This window comes from Miniopterus natalensis, chromosome X, assembly GCF_054644295.1.
Source record: "Miniopterus natalensis isolate mMinNat1 chromosome X, mMinNat1.hap1, whole genome shotgun sequence".
NCBI lineage: Eukaryota > Metazoa > Chordata > Mammalia > Chiroptera > Miniopteridae > Miniopterus > Miniopterus natalensis.
The window spans coordinates 49,347,214-49,375,081 of record NC_142103.1 but is presented as its reverse complement, the minus strand read 5'-3'; the positions used below and the strand labels follow the sequence as shown (position 1 = coordinate 49,375,081).

Below are 27,868 nucleotides of genomic sequence, written 5' to 3'. Positions count from 1 at the left end.
CAACTAAAACAATATATTGCAACAGATTCAATGAAAAAACAGATATGAGCATTGAAACATCTTTCATCAAGCAGGACATTTTTAATAGGTATGCAAAAATGTAAAACAATGTCACTCTTCTCAATATTTTTTGTAAGTTAATGACATCCGTTATTTATATTAAAGTATAATGGATTCATTATTATTTTAATTTAATGGATTAATAAATTAACATTCCTGAACATCAGTTTTTAATGTCTAATGTGATAAATATTGATGGGTGCAACTCATATAAATGGAAGCCCTTGGGATCCTAAATAATTTTTAAGATTGTAAAGGGATCTGAGACCAAAAATCTCAATAATTGCTGATTTGAGGAATTTGATTAATAGCTAATTTGTGGAATGTTGATTTAAAGAATCTTTTGCTGCTTGTCACTGCCTGACATTACAGACATTTGGAATCTATTTTCTTGTGTTTACAGTGCTCAGTTCCTAAAAATCCTTCCTGTTTTAGTATTAAGAATTTAACCAGGTCACATTATTTTGTGACAACAGAAACCCAGAAGGTCTGAGAAAGCACCATATTCCTTGGAGAGAAAGCTGAACAAAAAGGCCAGCAAAGGTAAGTGGAACACAAATAGTCGTCTCCTATTACACCATTTCCCCAATTAGTCTTAGTGACATGTATGAAGTTAGTAAACCTCATAGTAAGGAGCCAAAAATAAGAAACTGGGACAGGATATACCTTTTCCTCATCCTTTGTCCTCTTACTCATGCATAGGAGGATGTGAGCAATAGTGGCAAGATTTATTGGAACAAAACAAAGGACTGCCACTGGGTGCCATATGTCTTACCTAGGACCAGGTGGCTCATCTCCATCTTGCTGCATTAGTAGTCCAGCCTCTGGGGCTGCAGACACCCACCCACGTCCATCAGGCCTACGAGGGCCAGGACCCAGAGACGCAGAATTTCTCTGTGTGTCATTTCCCCATCTGCAGGCTTGGTGGCTCCTGGGCAGCAACCAGTGCTGCGCTTGGGCCTTGCTTCAGCCCACACAGCTGCAAGGCCCGCAGGGCTGCTTTGGAGAGAGAGTGTGTAAACAGCACCTGGCCTTTGTTAAGCTTTGATTGTATCTCCTTTGGTTTGAGAAGGGGTAAGCTTTCTTTCAAACTAACCAATCTTCTTCCCAGTTCTTCGTGGGCTTTTGCTGATGCCTGCTCCTATTCAATCCCTTTCCTGGACCCTTCAGGCCTTCATGCCCTTATCCTATCTGTTTTTTACCCCAGATATTCCCAGGCTAGACTCTTCCCCTTCATGGTCGCCTTTTTGGCTCTTACTCCACAAGCGTCAGTAGAAGGACCTCCCCTTGTACCATCTTGGCTCCTGCTGTACATGTGCTCAGAGAAGAAATTTCCCCCTTACTGTATTATTCCTCTCTCTCGTAATTAATTGGAAGGGGCTAGTTCTGTCCTGAGAAGATTGGGAAGTCGGTCCTTCTTCCCTACTCGAGCTGGGGGGTCGCCGGGGAGGAATGTTAATCCTATTGGCCGGGCAGTGTGGCTATCCCCTACAGAGTCTGGAAGCTGCTCCTTCCCAGTTAATCAGGCTTAATATCTGATTCCATTAGCTCCCTTCCTTTGTTAACCACCTAGCTATCTACTGTAACAACCAAATAAATCACCAAGAATTGGGGGTAATTCCATCATTCATGTTAATTCACAGCATGTATACACAACCACCCAGTTGTTTAGAGGAAGGAAACCTGTTTGTATGGAGATTCTCTGCAATACATTTCTTTAGAAATTCACATAGTGTGAAAGGAAACCATTTCCCTTTTCAGGACTTCAGGTTCCTCATAGAGGGACTTAAAAAGTTGCCCTGTGCTGATACCAGTCTTCAATACAAACTTCTGGGGTTCACAAAAATGAACTCTTCCAGCTATAATGTATTTTTTTCATTGAAGGAAGATACTTCAGTGTATGACTCAAAAGAGTTTTAATGAAAAATATGCAAAAATTAAACCCGTTAAGGACTGATTTATTTCTGCTCAAGAAGAGTCATTTCCTCTTTCATTTTACTAATTACAGTTTTAAGTGCTCTTTTGAGAAAAATAATTCTTTTGAAATTACCCTCTATCTTCATTCTTACTGTCACTACCCTAATCCATGCTCTTATCGCCTTAAATTTAAATTATTGATGTAGTCTCCAATAGGGCCTTCCACTTTCTTTTTTGCCCCTTCTCCAATTTATTCTGTGCACCTATGTCTCAGCAGTCTTTCAGGCAGTGGCAGAAAAAAACTTGGGCTCTGGAGAGAGACTGTGAATCTTGTCTCTCCCACTTATATTTATGATATTAAGGAAGTTAATTAACCTCTGTGTGCTTTGATTAACTGATAGATAAAGTAAGATATACTATTAACCCCTACTCTATAAGACAGTTCTGAGAATTAGATGATTGTGTAAATTTCGTAGAATGATGACCAGTACATAGAAAGTACTAAGTAAATAAGAGTTTTTAATCTCCCTTCCTCAAGTATGATTAAAAGACTTCCTGTATCCTATGGGTTCTATACCCCATAAGATCTTAATTGTATGATTCCATCCTCTAAGCTTTTTTTTTTTCATTCCCTAGCATGCCTTATGCTTTAGTCAAAAGTTTGTCCTCACTATCACATGAATAGTACATGTTACTTTTCATTCATATCCTTGGGAATATTCCTTCTCTCTTCTGAAAAGCCTTGCCTTCTTTCCTCTCTTTAATTGGTATATGCCAAATTTCAGGTACTCAAATGTTGCTCCATAGGTTTTGTTGTCTGCTTACCTTCCATACCTTTATTTGTTTGTGTTTTAAAATCATGCTTTTTTTTCATCCTGCCTACTTGCTTTAGCCTCATCCTAAGTAATATTTTCCATTAAATCAAAAATTTGAAGTGCTAATTGTATTATAATTTAAAGCCTTAAACAAATGTCTAACTTGAAAATGTTTAAAAAGTTATTCCTTATACTACCAAAACTAACATGGCATGCCTCCAATGAGACATGTTCGACTCATTGGGAACACTGCTTAAGCCAAACTTATCTATTGAGCAAGGACCACCCAACCTTTCCAAACAGGTCCAGCCCATAGTGAGCTCATCTTCTTAACTTTCACATAACTTAATAATAAATCATTTAATGTGCTATATTTTCTCATTATTTTATGAGTGATCAACTTCTCACTTAAAGTGGATTCTTGGAGAATAGGGGACATATTTTATGCTCCTGAGTCCCACCCTTTCCACTCAGCAGCCAACAAAATTGCTCATTGTTGTACTTCTTTAAGTACTTGTTGAATGATTAATTCCAAACAAAATGTAGGAATAGTCTGTGGATATAAAAGCAGATATGGAAAACTCCTGAAAACAGTTTATCTAAAGCAATTAATATTCACTACTTTTAACGCAAAAGGAATTAAGGTCACTGTTCACCCTTTCTTTTTTTGGTAACTTTTTCCCCCACTATTGTTCCAGAAAAGATTGAAAGTGGTCTGGAAGGATTCATACTATAATAATAAATACAAATAAATAGTAAGATGGAAAATAATAAAGAAAAGATGTTCAAGAACATAAGAGTAGAGCCATGAAATAGAATAAAAAAAACCACATACCATATTCTCATGGCCCATCCATGTTGTTGCAAATGACAGTACTTCATCTTTTCCTATGGTTGAGTAGTATTTCATTGTATATATGTCCCACATTCTAAGCAAAATAAGTCAGATAGAAAAAGTGAAGAACCATATAATTTCACTCATATGTGGGACATAAAACTGAAAGCAATAAATAAACAAAAAAAAACAAGTAAACAGACAAGAACTCATAGACACAGACAACAGTATGGTGGTTATCAGAGGGTAGGGGGTGGGGAGGAGGTAGAATATGGTAAAAAGGGTTCAATATATTGTGATTGAAGGAGACTTGACTTTGGGTGGTGAACTCACAAAGCAATATACAGATAATGCATTATAGAATTGTACACCTTAAACTTATATAATTTTATTAACCAATGTTACCCGAATAAATTTAATAAAAAATGTTTTTAAAAGCACACTATAGGCCAGGCCAGGTGTGGCTCAGTGGTTGAGTGTCGACCCAGGATCCAGGAGATCGTGGTTCGATTCCTGGTCAGGGCGCATGCCTGGGTTGAGGGCTTGATCCCCAGTTGGGGGCGTGCAGGAGGCAGCCGATCAATGACTCTCTCATCATTGATGTTTCTATCTCTCTCTCTCCCTCTCCTTTCTTTTCTCTGAAATCAATAAAGATATATTTTTTTTAAATAATAAAAAATAAAAATAAATAAATAAAAGCACACTATAGAAAGATCTCCAAACTTGCTACCAGTAGACAACAAATTAGTTACAGGTTTTTCAGCAGACCATGTAAATGGAGACGTTTGACACAATTATCAGTATCCATAAGAAACAAATCAAACAAATTACTTAGGAAAAATCTAGTTCTTCCTAATACTAATATTGGGTAGTACTCTTGGGTCTTCCCAGAAAACACAGTGCATTTTAATGAATAATGTCCTCTATAATAGTTATCACCCCTAATCTATTGTTTCTGTTAGAGAAGACCTAAAACCTTTGAAGCACCAATTTATAAACTTTCCTCAGCCTAGGGAATACACCATGCACCAGTTAAAGTAAACTTTGAGGGAATGCATAGATAAAGTAAAGAGTTCAGAACTATGGGCAAATTGTTTCAGCTGTACTATATTTTAGGCCCTTATGACTGGGTATTTATTACTTCGTTTGAGATGATAATGATTCCTAGACTGTCAGTCATACTCAATAATTAGTAGACTCTCTTCTAAAAATCAGTTGTAGATGATTGTTAAATTATCAGCTTTTTGTTGTTTTAATCAACACTCAAAACTTTACCTGAGATAAAATATTTTTTGCCTAAATTGGTTCACTCACTTCTGAGATACTTTTGCTTCCCTTTTTAGGGCCAATGAAAGGAGAGGATACTTGCATGCAAGAGAGAAATGAGGTAAGCAGGCAGTCTTTCTTTTTAGCAATGTTAAGGTGTCTGTGAAATGAAACTGGGAGGTAGTGTTAATAGCTAATTGTCAAGAAAGCATCCCGTTCTTCTTTCTCTCCCAGGGTTTGGCTTTAAAGCTCAAAAAGCCTGGAATTTTCTTTGTCCAGAGTAGGACCATACCCTAGGGAAACTGGCTCATGCTGCCCAAACTCACAAGGGATAGATCTGTCTCAATAAATTTGTATTAATCGGTTATAGTAAGGAACAGAACTGCCAAATGGACTGAAACGTGTGTTGACCTGTCAGTATATTTTCTTTTCAGTAGGGAAGCCAAGTCAGAATATTAACAACAGATCAGGGATAGATAAATATATGAAATCAGAACTAAAAAAGGGATTGCAAGGTAAAGCATGTTTCATTTGATAGACCTCAGCTAGGATGGGTATCCTCTCCCTTTACCAGTCCTCACAAGTCATGGACTTTTCATCAATCAGTTCAAGCTGTTAGTTTCTAGTGTTGAAAGTGCTTCTTTTCCATCTTTTAGTGCCCTTGAAAATTCTATTAGACATTTCTGAGTATTGGGCATGTCTCCATCTAGGTCTTGAAGGGTGTTAGTTTTATAAGGAGACCTTGTTGCAGATCCAGTTTGCCCTACTGCAAAAAAAATGTCATCTACTTCTTTCTTTATTCAGTCTTATCCATAAATCCAAATGCTACTGTTTGACCTAACACACAGTACTTTTTTTTTCTTTTGCTATGGCTATTACCCAGAAGGCTCTTTGCAGTTCCAGGCCATGGTTTCTGAACGTGGTTCCCTTGTATGCCCACAGAGGTTCATGCTGCTTTACAAGCTTTGTTTCTCAGAACTGCACACAGACTTGGCTGACACTATAGGCCTTAAGAGCATGATCTTTATTTGCATGCTTATAAAGTTCCTGTAGACATTATACATAAAGACCAAAATCTTAGTAATCTTTATGGAGACTCTATGATCAACACTGTTCATTTTTTTATTCATGCATTACTTGAACATTTATTTTTTCTTATTCATCCCTTCAATTAGTCATTCAACAAACATTCATGAAAATGCCTTGTGCTGGACTGGTTGGGAACACAGAGATAAGTCAGACATGATCTTTGCCCTCAAGCAGTTTGCAGTGTACTAAGGGGGTAAAAATGTATAAAAATAACTAAATTACACATTAAATTATAAACCTTGAAATAAACTGAGAGAAATGCACTCCAGATGAAGGGAACAGCTTAAGCAAAGCTAGTCCTACTTCTCTTAGTTCTGACCTGTATTCTTGAGATATCTTCACCCTTTGCCCTTCACTCTTGAAGGAATTGCAGCTTTCTTGTTCTTAGGTAAACTCCCTTCAGATTTTACCTCAAAATCCCATCTTTCAATAGAGCCTACTGGAATCTAGTAAGAAAGATAGGCATGTCGTTTGTGGTAGAAAGAGATAATGTGAGGAGCAGTGAGGAAGGCTGATATGCAGATGTTTTCTGATTTTGCACAGCCTTTTGCACCATGCTCTTTGAATTTATTTGCACCAATGAAATAGAAATGAAATAAACCTCTAGTAGCGTCATCTGCTCAAGGGACTTACCTTCAGTCTGTGCAAATAAGGTTTCTGTGGTGAGACACAAAATTCGCTCAACTTCCTCTTTCAACAACAAATTTGTCAGTTATCAGCAGGATCCGAATTACCCAGAGTTATATTTTTTTCATCCCCAGCTCCCTGCAAAGACACTAGAGTGCTAAACCCGGCAAGTCTCCAGGGTAAGTTAAAGCATAGTATCTGGGAATTGGAGGTTTTGTGTGGGAAGAATGGTGGGGGCATGAAGATCCAGGACAGGGGCAAATGTGGGACCATTGTCCAAATTGGAAATGGCCCCTGTTTTCTCATTTCAGACTTCTAACAGCAAGAGTGATGATGCTTTCCCTTGAGTAAGACTAGAGTACAAAGTTAGGGTTAATGCCATCGCCATCAGTCTCCACCATAACACAGTAGCGTCAAGTCTGTGACTTAGCTCACTCTTTGCTGAGGGCTCTTTGTTTCTTCATCAACCTGGGAGGTTGGCACAAGTGTTAAGAAAAGAGTGTGTTCAGTGAGATTGTTGTGACAGCTTGACATATTCAGCCAAGATCTAAATTCCTGCTCTATATTATTTATCTAGCTGCGTAATGAAAGAAAGTTTTTATGTATAAGCCCCTTGCTTTGGTGGGTTTAGCACTCATAGATACAGCAACATATAGTAAATTCTATCAAAAGAGAAGAAAAGAATTTGAGATCATAGATTTGGTAGCTGAAAGAGCTTTAGAGATCCAAATCCTTCATAATACAGATGGGAAAACTGAGAGCCAGCAAAGACACTTAATATAACTCAGATAGTGGTAGAGCTGGAACCAGAACCTGTGTCTTCTAAATCATGCTCCCTTCCCCTATAGTAGCCTGTATCCCCAAGAGAATACTGTAAATGTATTTATAGCTATGTTGGATTTTTAGGTTAGGAAAGGAGAAGATATCTCAGTTGATAAGCTCTGGTAAAATGATTTCAGTCTGTTCAGAATCATTTTTTGATCTTTTAAAAGGTAATTTTTGACTCAAGTTCAGCCCTACTGCCCTACTGGACAACAGAGCCCCAAATAGAAGCACCTATCTCTCAGTGGTTATTGTTCTCATTACTCTGAATGCTTGCAACCTCTCTGGTTCTGAGCCAAGATGATTGAGTCAAAAAAAAGGCTTTTAGTTGGGGATTCCTTAAAAGTGGACTGTGCCACAGTTGGTACCAAGATCATTCTGAATATAATGATAACAAGCTTTTTTGTGTGTGTTTTATTGGATATGGGAGCATAGACTCAGTACCAAGGATCCTGAAAATGGGGACATTTTTATTTTGGTTGTTAAAATGGTTGGGGGGTCTCACGACCATTCCTACTAGTTGATTTATCTCAGCGATCGTGACATAGTAAAATTATTCACTGCTGAAAATAGGTGATATTCTGGTATACTGAGGCAGGAAATGGCTTAAAGTATACAAATAATCAGGTCATGCAGTCAGGGTAATTGTCTTTGCAGTGCTTCCTATTGAACACAGGTCCTACTTTGGTCAAAAGTAGTTCTTTTTTGGTCTCTTTTGGGAAAGTTGTTGAGTTCAAGTTGTACAGTCTGCTCAAATTCTGGCAGTGGTGAAGCATACAATGTCAAAAAAGTGAGCATACTTCTGGGTGGTTTTGGGTGGTCTGAATTAAGTCAATTGGTGTCTTTTATTTTTCATTTTATTATTTATTTTATTTTATTTTTAATCGAATTTATTGGGGTGGCACTGGTTAACAAAATTTTATAGATTTTAGGTATACAATTCTACAACACACCTTCTTTACTCTGTATTGTGTGTTTACCACCCCAAGTCAAGCCTCCATCTATCACCATTTATTCTCCCTATACCCTCCTCCACCTCCCTCTAACACCCCACCCCGGCAATCACAACACTGATGTCTGTGTCCATGAGCTTTTTTCTCATTTTTAAAAATCTTTTTGTCCAATCTCTCCACCCAACCTCCCAGCCACCCCTCCACAACAGCTGTCAACCTGCTCCTTATCTATGAGTCTGTCTTTATTTTTCTGCTTAGTTCATTTTGTTCATTAGATTCCACATATGTGTGAAATCATATGGTACTTGTCTTTCTCTGACTGGCTTATTTCGCTTAACCATAATACTCTCCATGTCCATCCATGCTGTTGCAAAAGATAATATTTCCTTCTTTTTTACAGCCAAGTAGTATTTCAGTGTTTAAATAGAACACAGTTTTTTGATTTTTCAAAATTTATCTTTAGTGTTGAAAGTATTACAGATATTCCCCACTGATCTCCTCCACCCTGCATCCGCTCCCCCTCAGGCCTTCACCACACTATTGTCTGTGTCCATGGGTTATGCATATATGTATATAATTTCTTTGATTAACCTCTCCTCACCCACTATCCGACCCTTGCCTTCCCACTGAGATTCATCAGTCTGTTCCATGCTTCTATGTCTCTGGATCTATATTGTTCATCAGTCTATTTTGTTTATTAGATTCCACATATGAGTGGGATCATGTAAAACTGAATCAAGAAGAATCAGAAAATCTGATTAGGCTAATAACAATTGATAAAATTGAAGCAGTAATCAAAAAACTCCCAGCAAACAAAAGCCCTGGTCTGGAAGGCTTCACAAGGAAGCTTTATAATTCTTTAAGTTGTAGGGGTAGATAGTTTATTAAAATTTTTTCTTGCTTTTTGAGGTAGGCCTGCAGTGCTATGAACTTCCCCTCTCAGGACTGCTTTCACTGTGTCCATAGATTATGGGTTGTTGTGTGTTCATTTTCATTTGTTTTCCGGAAGTATTTTATTTCTTTCTTGATCTCATGAACCCAGCTTTTTTATCTACTCATCTACTGATAGATACTTGGACTGCTTCCAAATTTTGGCTATTAAAAATAGTGCTGCAATAAACATGGGGGTACATCTATTCTTTCAAATTAGTGTTTTAGATATCTTCGGATAAATTCCCAGAAGTGGGATCACTGGGTCATAAGGCAGTTCAATTTAATTTTTTGAGGAAACCCCATACTTGATTTGTTTTCCACAGTGGCTGCACCTGTGTGCATTTCCATCAACAGTGCAAGAAGGTTCTTTTTTCTACACATTCTTGCCAGAACTTGTTTGTTGATTTGTTGATGATAGCCATTCTGACAGGTATGAGGTGGTATCTCATTGTGGTTTTAGTTGGCATTTCTCTGATGAATAGTGATGTTGAGCATCTTTTCATATGTCTACTGGACATTCACGTGTTCTCTTTGGAGAAGTGTCTATTCAGGTCCTTTGCTCAGTTTTTAAATTGGATTTTTTTTTAGTGTATAATTTTGTAAGTTCTTTGTAAATTTTGGATATTAAGCCCTTATATGATGTATCATTGGTGAATATGTTCTCCTATTCAGTGGATTGTCTTTTCATTTTGTTGATGGTTTCCTGTGCTGAGCAAAAACTTTTTAGTTTGATATAGTTCCATCTGTTTATTTTTTCTTTTGTTTCCCTTGTCTGAGAAAATATATCAGAAAAAATATTGCTATGAGAAATATTCAAGATTTTACTGTCTATATTTTCTTCTAGGATTTTTATGGTTTTGACTATAACAGTTTAGTGTTTAATCCATTTTGAGTTTATTCTTCCTATGGTGTAGAAATGTGGTATAATATTCACAAATCAATAAATGTGATAAGGCACATAAACAAAATGAAGGGTAAAAATCACATAATCATACCATCAGAGGCAGAAAAAGCATCTAACCAAATCCATTACCCATTTATAATAAAAACTCTCAGCAAAGTGGGAATAGAAAGATCATACCTCAATGTAATAAAGGCCATATATGACATACCCACAGCCAACATCATACTTAATGGGCAAACACTACAAGCATTTCCTATAAGACCAAGAACAAGACAGGGATGTCAGCTTTCACCACTCATTCCAGTTGGTGTCTTAAGAGGCAGAGAAGTCTATAGCTCTCTGTCACAGCTCTAGCAAAGATAACAAATCTGCCTGTTGTGAAACCACCCTTTCTAATAATTCTAATAATCAGGGCAATTACTGGAAGTTAGTCTATGCTTTATTTTAAAATATTTGGTCAAAAGTCTACTTTACACTCCAGATCAGGGATTTTGCAAGACATTTTCATCTAGTTTAGTTCACATGTATCATAGGCAGAGTGCTGAAGTAGATGGATCAATACACAGAGAGTCAAGAAGTCTTGGTTTTAGCTCATGTCCGGCCAGTGACTCACTGTGTGGCCTTCAGCAAGTTGCTTTATTTCTCTGAATTTCAATAGTGTTACCTATAATAAGAGGGAAAGCTTGAAATAAAAAGTCTTTAATTTCCTTCCTAGCAATACAATTATTTGATTCTAGGCCCCTACGCACCTGAGAAGAGTTATATATCATGAAGTGGTAAATAATGAGTCCATAGTACAGAAATATAGCTAGAGGGAACCTTCTGGAAATATAGTCTATAGCTTGAAGGGAACCCAATAACTTTTGCCAAGGGTCATTATACTTTTTTCAGAATAATGTTATATTGAGATCCTCAACTCTTAGACCATAAGCAAGTGTTTTGCAAGTAAATTCCTTTTTTTAAACGATAAAATCAGACAACAGATAAGGGAAATAATTCGGAAATCTGCTTTCCACATGACAGTGCCACTCAAACAGTATTTCTCAATCTTTTAAAACCAAAGTTCTCTTTGAAAACATAAGAACATCTCACTACAAGAACTCCTAGAAAAATCTACTCCATCACATTAAAGTTTTCCGAGTATAGCCAAAAATATTTTGTAGATCTGTATTTTCATCAGTTTGTACTATAGGGAAATTATTTTGATTTCCAGATATATTTTCCAAAATAAGAATTTTTTTTTTCAAGAAACACTTTTCCTACCCTTAAACTTTAAAAATTATTGCTTTAGTCCTACTGGCCATCTCTCACAACTCTACTTTTTGGTAGATTTCCTAAACCCAGAAAAGTACAGAATTTAACCAAAGGCCCATGGAGATTACATTTTGTACAAGTAAAGCTGAAATGAACTAACATTTATTTAATGTCTACTGTGTACCAGACATCAAAATTGGTACTTTCATGTACATTTTTCATTTAATCTTCACAACAATCTATGTTGCATACACTGTGATCCTTATTTTATAAATGAGGAAACTGAAGTACAGAGATATGAAGTGAGTAGTTTCAGGCTAGAGAGCTGATAACTGAATCAAGATATGGCCCCGGGTCTGTCCACAGGACATAATTTTTTCTACATACAAAATGCTGCCCAAACTGCCAAAATGATATCTAATTAAGCTTTTAAGAAATTATTTTATAAATCTAATAAAGATGTATGCAGGCAAGTTTAATTCAAACTTTGAGATATTAGTTTGTGAGTAGCCTAATTGCCTTAATTTTAAGAATAAAAATAATTTTCACTTCCTTGAACTTATAAAAAAATGTGTAGACTTGCATAATATATCCAAATGTTCATGGGTTATTTAGAGTTGATTTTAATTAATACAGGAAACAACAGGGTTCTAAATTTCAGTTACTCTTTTTTCATTATAGTTGTGAGTGATTAAATGAAGGACACCATGTTCATGGGGGTCAGACTGCCTTGGGTAATTCGTGTGAGATTTTTTTTTTTTGGTTCAAAGAAGAAGAAAAAGGTTTTAAAAAAAGGTAAAGCAATTTAGGTTCCAAAATGGCTTGTAAAGTTTGTAAGGAGTTCACAGGGCCCCCATCAGCAACCTTTCCCTATTTAATTTTCTCTTTTCCAAAAAATGACAAGCCCACATATTGACACTATCATTAAAGAAAAGAAGAGAAGCAAATTTGATTAAAATGTTGACTTAGTGGTATTAGAGAGATGAAAAGATGGGGAAATTATAGGGTAAAGCTTTGTAAAGTTGTACTCAAAAAAGAGCATTCACCTTGAAGCCAGATGCTTACACTTCTTACTCTGTCACTTGCTAATCTTGTATCTTCAGGTAAATTAATTCACTTTTTGAACCTCAGTTTCCTATTGTTAAAATGGAGATGATATCTTCTGACCTTATTATTTACAATAAATACTTCAATAATAATTAAAAGCAATTATAGATGTAATAATAATAACTGTAAAGTGTAAATTTTCAGTTTGATTGAGATAGTGGTTGCTGCATCAGTGAAGGCAGTGTTGGTGCTGGTGGTATTAATGTCAGGGTTTGAGAGGAGCCATGTCCACAAAGTCATGGCAAGTTAGAGTTAGACAAGCTTTAAAGATCATCTAGTTCAAAAATAAATGAACAAACAAAATTGAAGCAGACTCATAGACACAGATAACATCCTGGTGGTTGTCAGAGGGGAGAGGGGTTGGAGGACTGGGTGAAAGAGGTGAAGGGAGTAAGAAGTATAATTGGTAATTACAAAATTGTTAGGGTTATGTAAATTAAAGCATAGAAAATATAGTGAACAATATTGTGATAACTATGCATGGTGCCAGTTGGGTACTGGAAATATCGGTGGGACACTTTGTAAAGTATATAATTGTCTAACTGCTATGCTGTACACCTAAAACCAATACAAAATAATATTGAAAATAAATTGTAATTAAAAAAATCATAGAGCTTAAATTGTCTTATTTTAGTAATAAGAGAAATGAAAACCACAGAATGGAAAGGGCTTAGCACGGCAACACAAATATTTAAATAGTTACTAGAATTAGTATTAGTATTGGAATAGTTAATTTGTATTTAAATGGTTAATAATTATTAGTCAAATTAGTATTTGAATAATTTATAATCAAATTAGTATTTGAATAGTTACTAGAATCCAAGTGTCTTAGTTCCAAATCCAGTTCTCTTTTCAATATATTCTACTGCTTTTGAACATTCCCCATTCTACAATGTCCTGTCATATTCAGCTTACTACTGTTATAAATATTTTTTCCCAGTACCCTATACAGAGATCTATTAATGGTTTGAGCTCACAGAGTAAGTTCCACAAAGATCTCTGATTTTGACATCACCTTACACTGACACCTGGTGGGCAGTCATTTGTCATATATATAGTTATAAAAGTGCTAGAAGCAGAACAAAGAATAATAGCTTCTTCATCGTTGAAGAACATTCTTATCCATAGAAGTGCCATTTTAAAATATACATTTTTGCATAAGAGGAATTTTAGCTTTCTGTGATCACGAAGAGCCTTATTACAATTGATATCATAATAGTCGTGACTTTGAGAAACAAACCTAATCCTGCTTAATCCTGCCTAAATTTCTGATCTGTAAAGAGATATAATAATAATAAACTCAGAGCTCTTACAAGCTCTAATCTAACATCTAGCACTTAGCTACTGACTGACAACGCATATAGAAACTTCTTAAACAGTATTTCACTGAGATTTAGGAATATGGTACAAATTCTGATGTTAAAATAATATAAGCTCACTTTGGCTGTACCTTTGTGAAACCACAGTACTGAGCACTTAGTTGATTGGAAAGAAAAGCAGCCTTTGGGTAGATATTTTTGGTAACTACTAAGTTGATGTATTCAACTTCCTTGAATCATATTTATGGATCTGACACACCTCTGTTTTTGAGACAAACTTTAGTTATTTCATAAAGTGAAGTGTTTAATGACCAAATTCCCATTTAAGTTTATGGGATTCCTGTTGGATTTTAAATAAAAAAGCTGAGATTGCAGGCTTCGAAGCTCTTAGGTGTCCATAATTATTGGACTGCAACCTTATTATCCTTGCCTTGCCCACATTTTCCTCAGTAACAGAAGGAGAAAAAATATGGCTGTTGCTTGAGATAATAACTCCTGAGAGAGACATTACAAGTAAAACTGCCTAAGGCTCTGATAATATGTGTCTATTCTCTATAACCTTACTGATACAAATCAATGTGTATGAACTGAAACCCTACTGCATGCCTAACTCACATTAAGCAAAGTGAAGGATATCAAAGTCTAAGATACAGATAATTCCCTCAAATACATTCGTATTGTGAAGGCTGTAAGTTCACTAAGCATACAAAGAGGAGAAAGTCAGAAAAAGGTTGCTAGATGAAGATTGAAATGGGACTTTGGGACAGGAGTAAAATATTAAACTCTGAGACAAGACTCAGGGGAAAAAGAAGTTTGATGAAGTTTTAGTCATAACTTTATACCAACCTTCATTATCAGGAACATCCTTAGAGGCACACATTGAAAGTAATATTAGTTTAAAAATGGTAGCTAGTTATCTGCTCTGATTATTAGATTAGAACTCTGCTTCCCTTTGGGGTTTAGCTTTTGTCACCAAAGCCCTTTTTAAAGAGAAGAAGTATCCCTCCTCATGGTCTTGATATTTGGTGTAGGCAGTGTGTACCCTGAACAGAGCACTGCACGCTAGAGAAACAAAGAGGTATTTACTTCTATAAGGATGATATTGGAGGCACTGGCAATTCTGCTCTCATCTCTGTCTACATGGTCCACAAATACAGAGCTAGGGTGGTCAGAAGTATATACTGAGGAAATGGCATTTTCACAGATTAAAATTTTGCCTAGTATTTATTGTCTGTGTGGTCCTGGTTAGCTGAGTTGTTTATGCAACATCAATGAGGTTAAATCCTTGGGATTAACCCCAACGTGGACCAGTTAACATCAATTATTTTAACAGTGTTCTATGGTTAAAATTATCCTAAAGTTAGAGAGAAAGACAGTGATAAAGAAATTTAAGACATGGCCCCTACTTCACGAGCTCACAGCCCAATGTGGAGAGATCCAGAGCCCGATGTGGAGAGTTAATAATATAAAAGTTGTCATAAAGCAAAATATTTGTTCAGTTAAATATATTTACTGAATGACTATGTCCCAGTCATCCTGCTAGGCTCTAGAGACTTAAAGATGAGTAAGACATGGTCTCAGCCTTCAAAATTACCATAGATGAGTTAGAAATACAGAGATATAAATGGAAAAATGTAATATAATGCAGTGAGTGTACTGTTAAAAGCAATTCCTGTGGTGACATGGTAGCCCAGATTTGCATTTTTGATACATCGTTTTGGTAGCAGAGTAGAGACAGATTTTAAGAAGGAGATCCTTGAGTCAGGCAGATCAGTTAATGAATATTTTAATCTAATGAGAGAGGAGAGAGAAAGAAGGTGAGAGAGAGAAGGGAGATCAGTTAATAAGTATTTGAATAATCCAGAAAAATAGAGAATTGAGAAAGAGGAGAAGAGAGAGAAAATATGATTGATTGAATGAAAGAGAAGAAGGGGTCTAGAATTATTCTAAGGATTTTAGGTCTTGTAGCTGGATAGATGGTGGTGGATATGTAAAAGATCAGGGAGTATGATGATGAGTTTTGTTTTGGAAATACCCATTTAGCGATCCCTGCGAGATTTTCAAATGGGAAATCTCAGTTGGAATTTGGGCATTTAGGTTTAATATTTGAGGATAAGTCATTCCTGGACATAGAGATACGAGAGTCTTTAAGATATGTCTCACAATCGGAGCCATGAAAGTGAATGATGTTACTCAGTACCAGTATGCTGAATAAGAAGAGACAATGAAGACCTAGGGATGACAAATATTTAAAGGATGTAGAGATATAAAAGAAAGCATGAAGGAAAAGTAAACAATCAGTGTAAAGAACTATTATGAGTTTAGTTAAGAGAAGGAAAGTGACAAAAAGTTAGAATAAGACGCATAGACCAGATAAAAAATATTTTGGGTGTCGGAGACACTTGATGACAAAGATATAACTGAAAATAGAGGAAAGCATGATGATCTAAGAGTAAAATGTAATAATTAATTAGAAATAAAATGGATTGAAAGCATGGGAATTCATCTTGAGCAACAGGAAAGGCAGCTGTATTGGGAAGTAAGAAGAATGTAGCTATAGATTGTTGGGAGGGAACAATAAATAAAATTGAGTTGCTTCTCACTCAATAACTTCAGTTTTCTCTGTGATTTAAAAAGTACCCTCTGCAAAGAAAGATGGGAGATAGGAGAACAGAAGAGAAGACAAAGCTTTAGAAGAGTTGTGAAGGTGCTGAATGGCTACTATGGGAATAGAAGAAAATACTAATCAAAAGTGAATAAAAAAGGCTGGAACAAAAAAATCTTAGACTAGAGATCATAAATTTCTAGTTTGTGCATTCCAAATAAAACTTAATATATTAATAGGGTTATTCATCAGTTTAGATTGTAAAAAATAGATTATGGACTTGATCTTGGACTAAGGCTTTGCCAAGCTGATGCAGAAGAAGAATGGTGAACAAGGAAGTTAAGGGTTCTTGTGTGAGAGTATTTAAATTGACCACTTAATCTAGCCTGAGCAGGGGAGGAAGTAAGATGAGGGAGGGTGCTAGGTCAAACCAGGAGAAATGGAGAGATTTAGAAATTTAAGGTCTCTGGGAGTGTATGGTACAAACTAGTATGGCGAAATTTGCAGTGCAACTCAGTGATTATGTTAGATAAAGAAAATCATTTGCAGAGCAAGAAATTCATGAAGCTTGGCAGTGTGTTCAAATTTGTAAAGCTTGCAAGAGAGTGCCTCCTTGGAATAAGGAAGGGACTAATTGGCTCAGATCGTCAAGGCATTTGAATGTTATGAGCTGCTGATCTGAAAGGGATTTGGAAAAGTGCAACAATGTGGTGTTTATTAAATGTATGTTGATTAAGTGATGGCTTCCAAGGCAGCCAGAGTCCTTAAAAAGCCATGGAAAAAAAGTAAATAGACAAACTTATTTTTCCTTTATATTTACTTTTCATCATTTGGAGAGCTTTGGGGACTACAGAGGCAGCAGTTTCACTCTCATTCCAGGTCCCACACATGGGTGGGTAGGAAGTAATTTGTTGATGAGATGAAGAAGGTGCTCCCTTTGCAGAATAGCAACCAAAAAACACAAGGGTTTGAGATGATTTTGGAAGGAGATTAGAAGGACTACCCTCTTCTTGAGTTTCATATAGTAGTGTTAATGTGCTCTGAGACCTTGGGTTGTGCTGATTTCTAATCATAGGATATATCTGGCACCTGTGATTCTTAAATTGATTATTTTGCACTTCTCTCAGGCTTCTATAGGCATGGATTATTTTTTATTTTTATGGATTTTTATTAGAGTATTAAGACATTGAAAATAATACACATCCACAACAAAAAAGCACTATTCCATTTTCTTGATGTGTACGTGATATTATGGACAAAATGAATGTATTTCATAAATGGATAAAGAGCGATGAGATGAGTTAAACTCCCATTCACCAACAGCATACAGTATTTTTCATATATTTACTTAATTTTAAAGTTTTATTTCCAAAGTTAATGTTAAATGCCTGGTGCATATACTGTTGTCAGGCAATTACTCTCATTTTCTTCTCAAACATGCAAACATTTTGCTAAATATAGATCTACAAGTATCATGGCTGCATATGTTTCAGAAATGATCAGAACAGAAGAGGATGCTGGAAAGTTTGAGTTCCTTTGGATCTCAGTTCAAACCAGGAGATTTTTATCTGTTTTCTTCTTTAATTTCAAAGCAGTGGCCCCACTCCTTCAGGGTGATGTGCTTATCCTTGCTGTGGTCACACTTATCAAAAAAGTGAGTTATACAGTGATCCATGTGCACCAGAGATGCTCACAAAGAAGCAAGCTCGAAATGTGTCAAAACTCTACCCATAGGATGCTGGTCGAGTTTACCAAACTGCCAGTGCACAGGATACACATACATGTGGTATTTTTTCTTAAAGACCCTTACGAGAACGTAGATGAATGGTCCGCAGCCAAGAATCCCTTCATCAAGGTACATTTTCTTGAGTTTATTTATCTTCTTCTCATTTAAATATCCAGCATGTTCATGGTTAGACTTAGAAAGTCACATGAGGATATTCTTGAGCCAGCTTCACATCCTTAGAGGAAACTGAGCCACTTCAAAGTCCATACAAGCAGGAATAGGTCTGAAGGCTCCAAAATAATCCAGCTGTAGTTGGTGCCCCTTTTTGGTGCCCCCGCCCAGTCTGCACTTACTAGAAAACAGATGACAGGAGCTAGCATAAGTCAGTGCCATAAACTTGGTTAAGGAGTTTTTTAGGAGGACAAGTCATTAAATCTTGGCAAACACAGTGGGGTTTTCCTTGTTGGTCAGCATTACACATGTGTTCTCTTTAACACTGAAGTTCATGCAAGAATATACATTGTACACCCTCATGTAGCCTTTATTTGAACTTTCATCTTCATTCAGTAAGCTCTCTGCTTTTTCTCTATTTCTTGAGAGTTGCTGATGACCTCAAGGACAGGTTCTCCCTCTTGGCTCTGCAATTCAGTATCTTGATTGTGCTTATTGATTTTTTAATGCAGTTTCTTCTTCCATTTCTCCATTGGAGTTATTTTCTTCTTGTTTTGAGTGACCCTGCTTAAATTCATCTTTCACATATATCTTACTTGAGTTGGTTGTTTGGACTCTTTCAAAATATCATCAGATTCAGTACAGTCTTCTTCCTGCTTGCTGTTAGAATGTTCCTTGGGAAAGTCTCTCTCCTTTTCTTGGTTATCAGTGTGGGTACCAACTTCACCTTGATCTTTCCCTCATCCTCTTCCTCACTGGGAATGTTTGGATCTTGCTCTTGGTTTTCTTGATCACTTAAGTTTTCACCAAGTTTTCTACTCTTGTTCAACTGAAGATGTAAATCATTTACAGGCTGTTCTTGGTTTTCCTTTGTCTTTGTGATGCTTCTTGTTGGTCAGAATCTACAATGAAACTAAAATCAGGAGCAAGGGAATCAATGTTCTCTGGGAGTTTTTTTCTTTTGAGACTCACTCATATCTTGGCCCACTGTACCTTCAGTTGGTCTATAATCCAAATTCTCACTTAAGTCACTTTCACTTTCTTCTTGATCCTGTAATCTCAGCTCTTGGTTGTAACTCTGGTCCTGATCTGCTGACTGGTCATGGTTTTCCTCCTTTGATTGTCATACTAAAGTTTTTCAGCCTTATGGTTAGTATGGTCTCATATGGATACTGTAGTTTTCTTTTCATTTTCTGCACATTTAACCCTTAAAATGGGCACCAAAATGTCATAAGGTGTTACTAACATTTCAGCCTGTTGGACAGAACTCAAATAATCAGCATTTGTTTAGGAATGATCAGATAGGCACCTTGCATTTTTTCTGGGCTCCAGCGGAGGGAGGGTGGAGTAGAACAAAGTCCTTTGAGGAGAAACTGGATTTTGTGTCTCAGGAAAGAGAGCTGAAGGGAGAGCAGCCAAGCTCACTATGCTGAGTCTCTCTCCCATCCTTCAGACTCCATCTTTCTTGGGTGGAGCACTCAGGTATGACTTTTATAAGTTGAAAAGGGTAGATGGAGGGAACGTTGATGATAATAACCCAATTAGAAGATATATATTTAGGAAAGCAGCAGGGAGCATAAATTTATTTGTTGGCATATCAAGATTTGTATTTTTGCATAATGTTTCCAAATAGGGACATTAACCTTTTCTGTATGTAATTCAGTGCAGGTATACTACTTTTCCTTGAGTGCTTATTAAGTAGCAGCTTATGTCTTGGCTATATGTTGATGAACTGAACAGATCTTGTGGCACTAATGGAGCTAACAGCACAGTTAGTGAAATAGCCAATAAACATTTTAAAAATGTAAATTACAAATGTTGATGCTAGGAAGGGAAAGGACAGAGATTATGAATATATGTAATGATGTGTAGAACTACTTAGATAGGACTGATGGTGAAAGTCTCTCTGACTAGAAAACTGAGGCTAAAAGGAGTCAGACATCTGAAGATCTACAGGAAGAGAATTCCTGATAGAAGGAACAGCATGTGCAGAGGAGCAAAAGCCTGGTTTGCTCTAAAAAGTTAAAATTAAAACATAGAGGATGAGGATAGCATAAGGTGATGTTGAAGGGCACAAGAGCCATATTAAGTATGGCTTAAAGCCACAGTGAGAAGTTTGCCCTTAATGCAATAGAGAACTAGCAAAGGATTTTAGGCAGGAAAATGATATAATATTTCAAAGAAAAATCACTTGGTCCACAGTGTGGAAAGGATAAGAAGAGGCCAAAAAATGACATAGTCTCTTCCATCAAGAAGTGCAAAATTTAATTAAAGAAAAATATCTTAATAAAATCTCAATAGGTGGGGTAATCTCCATGAAAACGATAAGAAAGTATGGAGACAAACATGGGTTCTACTTCTAATACACCATCACTATAATATTCAATTATTTTTTTTTACTTTATTGCAACTTATTTAACCTCCCTTGGCCTCAGTTTCCTCATTTGTAATATAGAAATAATCAAAGGGCTTCTGTGAGGATTAATTAGATAATATGTGAAGAGTGCTTAGGCTATAAATAAATGGCAGCCCTCAATAAACAGTAGTCATAATTAATGTTAGTGTTAGATACAGTATGGGAAATGGACTACAAAGGTCAAAACCGGGTATGAGGGGTTCACTAAGGCATCTCTCACAATAGTTAAGAGGAATGACGACAGTGGCCTAGATTAGGGTGGCAACAATGAAAGTACATATGGAATGGAGATGAATTTGATAGCTTTATAAGAGGGAGAATCACTTGGTTTCTGAATGGAAATGGGCAAAATGTAGTGACGGGGTTGTTTAAATCCCCAGTTTCCAGCATGAATGTCTGGGAAGAGAGTCATGGCACAGATGGGGAAGGGGAATTCAGACTAAGGAGTGAGCTATCAACTTCACACCTCATCCTAAGACAGGAAACAAAAATATGTCTAGATTGTAGAGGAGAGAGATTGGCAACACAGTGGGCAAAAATCAACCAGAAATAGTCAACAATAGAACCAGCACCAAAGATAGAAAGATAGAGGCAGAAGCAGAGACAGAAAGCATGTACTCCAAATTTAGCCCTTTCATTCAGCATTTTTCTGTTAATGGCTTAGGTTCTTTATCTCTCTTAAATTTCAAAAATTTCACAGATTGTCCACAGCAAGCTAAATGTTTCCTCTCTGAGAATGTATATTTCTGCCCTACCCCAAACAGATTTCACCAGAATTTCCCTACCATAGGGATTTTACATTTAATTGTCACTGAAAAGATTTGGGGAAAAAACCCCAGTCCTACTTCCCTTTTAGCCTGGAGAAGAGAAGAGATTTTGGAAAGCAGGCCATGCAAATCTCTAAACTCACAATAAACTATGAATTGCAGAGTTATAAGAACCCACAGGAAAAAAGAAGGTATAAACTTAACCTCTAGCTTGCTGTTCTGGCCTGATAGAGCTCTGTTATTTAACACAAAAGTGTCAACAAAACATGCCCCTTAAGTAAGTGAAATGTAGTACACCAGTGAAGCAGAAACAAATACTGTACCCATATCTGTAAAAGCAGAAGTGGAAGCATGATGTGGGTGTGTGCAAGTTGTTCTTATTTTTGAAATTGAAATGCACTTGATGCATCTTCCCTTGCTCTCTCACAGCCTCTGCATAGATAATAGATGAGAGTAGAAACAGTGCCAACACTAAAGTCAAAGTGGGCGGTGAGGAGAGATTGGTGACATGTAAGGACAAGTGTTTAGTCTTATCCTGATAGCCTAACTAGTGTAATCTTAGTGTTAAAAGATAATAAGGTTCTCTATGTTATTAAAAAAGTTCTGCCATAATGTGCCCTTTGTGTCATGATGAACCCCATTCTATTGAATAGTCCCTCCTGAGCAGGGAGAGGCAAGTGGAATAGCGGAAATAGCATAGAATTTGAATCAAGTCAGGAGTGATAGTAAATTTCATTTTTACCATTTGCTAGTTTTGTTACCTCAGGCAATTTACTGAAACTCTCTGAACTTTAGTTTCCTCATCTGCACTATGATAATAATAATAGTACCCACCTCTGAGGACAGTTGTGAGAATTAAATTAGATAGTGCATGTGAAAAATTCCATTGCAGATTCTGGGGTACATCGTTGATAGTCAAACCATGATAAATATTTCCTGTCATACCTGTGAGCACCCCTCAACCCTCTTTTCTAAGTTATCCATTCATAAGCAAGATTCCATGACTTTGTAGAGCATATCAAAGATAGTCCATGTAGGGAGAATGGAACATAAAGGGGCAGAAAAGTGAAAAGTACTGTTTAGAGTAATGGTAGCTCATAATGTGGGCTCTTTTTTATTTGTGAATTAATCACTTGGGATCCTGTTCTTTTATCCTATTTCCTGGAGCAGAACCTTAAAATATAGAAAGTCATTCTGCTACTTATAAAAAGAATCTAAAGGCAGGCTTCTCCTGTTTTGTGTTTTTTGGTTTTTTTTTTAAGGCATTTTTAATTTATTTTTTTCAATTACAATTAATATTTAATATTTTTTATATAAATTTCAGGTGTACAACATAGTGGTTAGACATTTAAATAATATACAAAGTAATCCCCCAATAAGTCTAGTCCACACCTAGCACCATACATAGTTGTAACAATATTATTGATTATACCCTCAGGCCATATTTTACACCCCCATAATTATTTTATGACTACCCTAAAGATTTCACCAAAAACACTATTAGAACTGATAAATGAATTCAGTAAAGTAGCAGGATACAAAATTAATATTCATAAATTGGTTGTGTTTTTATACTCCAATAATAAACTATCAGAAAGCAATCCCACTTACAATTCCATCAAAAAATAAAATACCTTAGAATACATTTAACCAAGGAGGTAAAAGACATGTACTCAGAAAATTATAAGACAATGAAGAAATTGAAAAGATACAATAAACGGAAGCATATATTTTACTGATGAATAGGAAAAATTAACACTGTTAAAATGGTCATACTACCCAAAGCAATCTATAGATTTAAAGCAATCTCTATAGAAATAACAATGGCATTTTTCACAGAAATACAACAGATAATTCTAAAATTTATATAGAACCACAAAAGGCACTGAATAACCACAACAATCTTGAGAAAGAACAAAGTTGGAGTTGTCATGCTACCTGATATCAAACTATACTACAAGGCTATAGTAATTAAAACAGCATGGCACTGGCATAAAAACAGGCATATAAGATCAATGAAACAGAATAGGGACTCCAGAAATAAACTCATATATATATGGTCAATTAATATATGAAAAAGGAGGCAAGAATGTACAATAGGATTAAGACAGGAATAACTATGTATGCTGTCAGATGGGTACCAGATTTATCAACATGATCACTTAGTGAGTTATATAATGTCTAATCACTGGGGAGCACACCTGAAACGAATAAAATGTTGTACGCCAACTCTGAAAAATAAAAAAATTTATTTAAAAATAATTTTAAAAAGAAAAAGAAAAAATGGTGCTGGGAAAACTTGAAAAAAATTCATGTTGGGATACATGAAAAAAATGAAACTATAAACCACCGTCTTACACCATATACAAGAATAAACTCAAATGGAATAAAAACTTACATGTAAGTCCCCAAACAATAATACTCCTAGATAAAAACATAGGTAATAAACTCTCTGACATTGCTTTTAGTAATAATCTTTCTGATATATCTCCTTGGGCAAGAGAGACAAAAAAGAAAAAAAAAATAACGAAATTTGACCATCAAACTAGAAAGTTTTTGCACAGCAAAATAAACCATTAACAAAACTAAAGGACAACCTACTGAATGCAAGAATATATTCACCAATGATACATCCAATAAGGGGTTAATATCAAAAATTTTTAAAGAACTCATATAACTATATATGGTGGCAGAAGTATTGGGGTCAAACCAGAAAAATTTTGTATAGCAAAGGAAACCATCAACAAAATGGAAAGACAACCCATCAACTGGGAAAAGATATTTACCAATGATAAATCTGATAAGGGGTTAATATCCAAAATTTATAAAGAACTCATACAACTCAACACCAAAACAAACAGTCCACTTAAAAAGTGGGCAGAGGACCTGAATAGACATTTGTCCACTCCCTTTTTTATAAACTTAAAATAATCAAAACAAAATGAAAATAATAACAACAAAATCCCTTACTCCACTCAAGGAATAAACTCACTGTATTATTTCTTCCATTTCTAGCTCTAATGTAATAAACATTCTTGCAAATTCAAAAGAAGCTATGTTTGCAAAATTTGCCTTTGAGAGGAAAAGAAATGATGAAGAGAAAAATGTATATAAGTGTTAGGCACATTTTCCTCCGATTTGAAGTCTCTGATCTCTGTTTAGTGGCTTTGTGGCCTTGATGAACTGGGCATGCTTCTTCTACCTGTATTATGTGCAGCATGAATGAAATAATTTTCAAAGTTCCTCTCTAGTAAAAAAATTGTACAAGAGAAGTAAAGTAAAATAATGAATTTGCTGCTTTTCTGCCATTCTTATTTGCAGGTAGCCTGCATAAATCCACAGCCAGACCTTGAGAAGTCCTAAATATTCTATATTCCCCAGGCCCAACATATAATACATATTAAAAGCCATACTAAATCATAAAATTAGATTAAAGAAGCCTAAAAGTATTTTACTCCTTATAATGACTACTTTAATGAAAAAAATATTAAATATTAAAAGGGTTCCAATAAATGATTTTGGTGGCCTGTTTTGCTGGTGCCCTAATCAATGTTTATTGTGACTGTTAGATAATCTGTCATGTCCATGATGTCACACCAGTACAAAATTCCCCTTAGACAAAGAATTACTCACTTCTCTTCCAGATCACATAAGGGGAAAGATCCCAGTTCAGCTTCTAAATTTATATATTAATGAAATTTTTAATGTAAATTTAGAATGTGACCTAAGGCAAGGGAAAGACATAAAGTACACAAGAACCACAAGCTATTGTGATAGAATAATGAGGAGATAACATCCCCAAATATTGAAAATCAGCCAGGATACTGGCAATGCAGGCTAAGAGGGGCAGGGCTATTTTCCAAGTGCTGTGGTGCCAAGGTAGAAAGTCAGGACCCAATGGGCAAAGTAGGACACAAAAGAGAGACAAAGGGACATAAAAGGTAAGGCTACATTTCCATCATTACAAATGAAAATGACTGAGCAGTATTCACTTTAACCAAGGCTTGGGGCAAGACGAATTTGGACACAAAAGAACAGACTAAAATGCCACACCCTTTTTGCCGTGGTGAAAACAATAGAATAAATAATTTAGGACATCCTTGCCTGCAAAATACAACTTTCAATATCTGGGAAGGCAGTTTGCGGACAATTCCATGTTTCTCTGATTCACTGGGTGACTTTAGATCAATAGTATATTTTCCTTGAGCATTTATTTATTCAGCTGCAAACAGGTCCCCTCTAATTATAATATTCTATGTCTTTTCAAGTGTAAAAAGAAATCTGAGTGTTGGCTAAAGAATTGGTTAACCATTACACTTTTTTTTCCTTTGGTTTGGGCAGGGATCATAACTCTACGGCTTACCTTAATGAATATACTGAAATATTCAAGATGCATAACAACAGTATTAGCAATGCTACCACTGGAACTGACTGCAATGTCACTAATTTGACATTTCAGTACACCCTCTATGCAACCACCTACATCCTCATATTCATCCCTGGTCTTCTGGCCAACAGTGCAGCCTTGTGGGTTCTGTGCCGCTTCATCAGCAAGAAAAATAAAGCCATCATTTTCATGATCAACCTCTCTGTAGCTGACCTTGCTCATGTGCTCTCCTTACCCCTCCGGATTTACTACTACATCAGCCACCAGTGGCCTTTCCAGAGGACCCTTTGCCTGCTGTGCTTCTACCTGAAGTATCTCAACATGTATGCCAGCATTTGCTTCCTGACCTGTATCAGCCTTCAGAGGTGCTTCTTTCTCCTCAAACCCTTCAGGGCCAGAGACTGGAAGCGTAGGTACGACGTGGGCATCAGTGCTGCCATCTGGGTTATTGTGGGCACTGCCTGTTTACCATTTCCCATCCTGAGAAGCACAGACTTAGCCAACAACACTGTATTCTGCTTTGCTGATCTTGGATACAAAAAAATGAATGCAGTGGCTTTAGTTGGGATGATTACAGTTGCTGAGCTGGCCGGATTTGTGATCCCAGTCGTCATCATCGCATGGTGTACCTGGAAAACTACCATATCCTTGAGACAGCCACCAATGGCTTTCCAGGGAATCAGTGAGAGGCAGAAAGCATTGCGGATGGTTTTCATGTGTGCTGCAGTCTTCTTCATATGCTTCACTCCCTATCATATTAACTTTATTTTTTACACCATGGTAAAGGAAACCATAATTAGCAGTTGTGCCATTGTCAAAAGCACACAGTATTTTCACCCTTTTTGTCTATGCCTTGCAAGTCTTTGCTGCCTTTTGGATCCAATTCTCTATTATTTCATGGCCTCAGAGTTTCGTGATCAACTCTCCCGCCATGGCAGCTCTGTGACCCGTTCCCGCCTCATGAGCAGGGAGAGTGGTTCATCAATGATTGGCTAAAAATAAAATAACTTTTCAATTACGACTTTGTTTAACTATATCTTCTGTTTTGTTTGTTTGTATGTTTTCCCCAAAGACCAGCCTAACAATTTCTTTAAATGAACTTTGGGAACAACAGAAATAAATGTCCACCTGTGTAATAGTTGTAGTCATAGGGGTGTGATGGTGGAGCCAGAGTGTGAAAAATATGGGAAAGGAAAATGGGACTTGCCTGGTCCTCTTTGAAATTCAAGCCACTTTCTATTTAAGAGAGCTAGATCAAATGTTTACAGATGTTTTCAAGGAAATGCAAATAGGATATTTTTCTTAATCATTTCTTCAGTAAATATGATATTGTTAATAAGATACAATAAATGAATCTTACCCATATGTAAAAAGTAAACTTTTTAGTATGAAAGCATTTATTTGTGGATGAGACTGAAAATATCTTGCCTTTCTAAGACACAAATTCACAGGCAAAGGAGAGTGAAAATTGAGGCAATGTGTATATAAATTTCAGGACAACAAGCCTTTTGATTAAAAGGCATTTGTTCATTCACTGAAAATGTATTGGATGTCTATTATATTGTGGTTTTCCACTTTCATAGATACTTTGCACATATAGCATCTCATCAGGCCCTTCTGATAAACTTGTGGAAGTTACCAATATAAATATATAAATGGAACTTCAGGGAAGTGAAGCAACTTGTCAGGGGATAAACAGTGATTAGTCAAAATATATGTTTAAATTATTCACTCCATTTGTGTTGTTACTTTTACTGAGTCAATACTAAACTTGAATTGAATGGTGATGACACAGACTAAAGCTAAGATACATGAGACTAAAATGATTTTTACACAATTTATCTGAGATTATCTGAAAAGTCTGTGGGTTGTGGGGATCAATGTCAGGCTTCAGG

At 36.2% G+C, this 27,868-nt stretch overlaps 1 protein-coding gene and 1 pseudogene across 1 annotated transcript; one reads left to right on the top strand and one right to left on the bottom strand.

Annotated features, from left to right (window-relative positions):
- Positions 1-27,073, top strand: P2RY10 (P2Y receptor family member 10). The gene is made up of 3 exons (XM_016213217.2): positions 1-88; positions 464-603; positions 25,928-27,073. The coding sequence occupies exon 3, from the start codon at positions 25,977-25,979 to the stop codon at positions 26,967-26,969; it is 993 nt and encodes a 330-aa protein (XP_016068703.1). The 5' UTR covers positions 1-88; positions 464-603; positions 25,928-25,976; the 3' UTR covers positions 26,970-27,073.
- LOC107537234 (SPARC-like protein 1 pseudogene) lies at positions 18,796-19,651 on the bottom strand (annotated as a pseudogene).
- Positions 27,074-27,868: the final 795 nt, after the last annotated feature.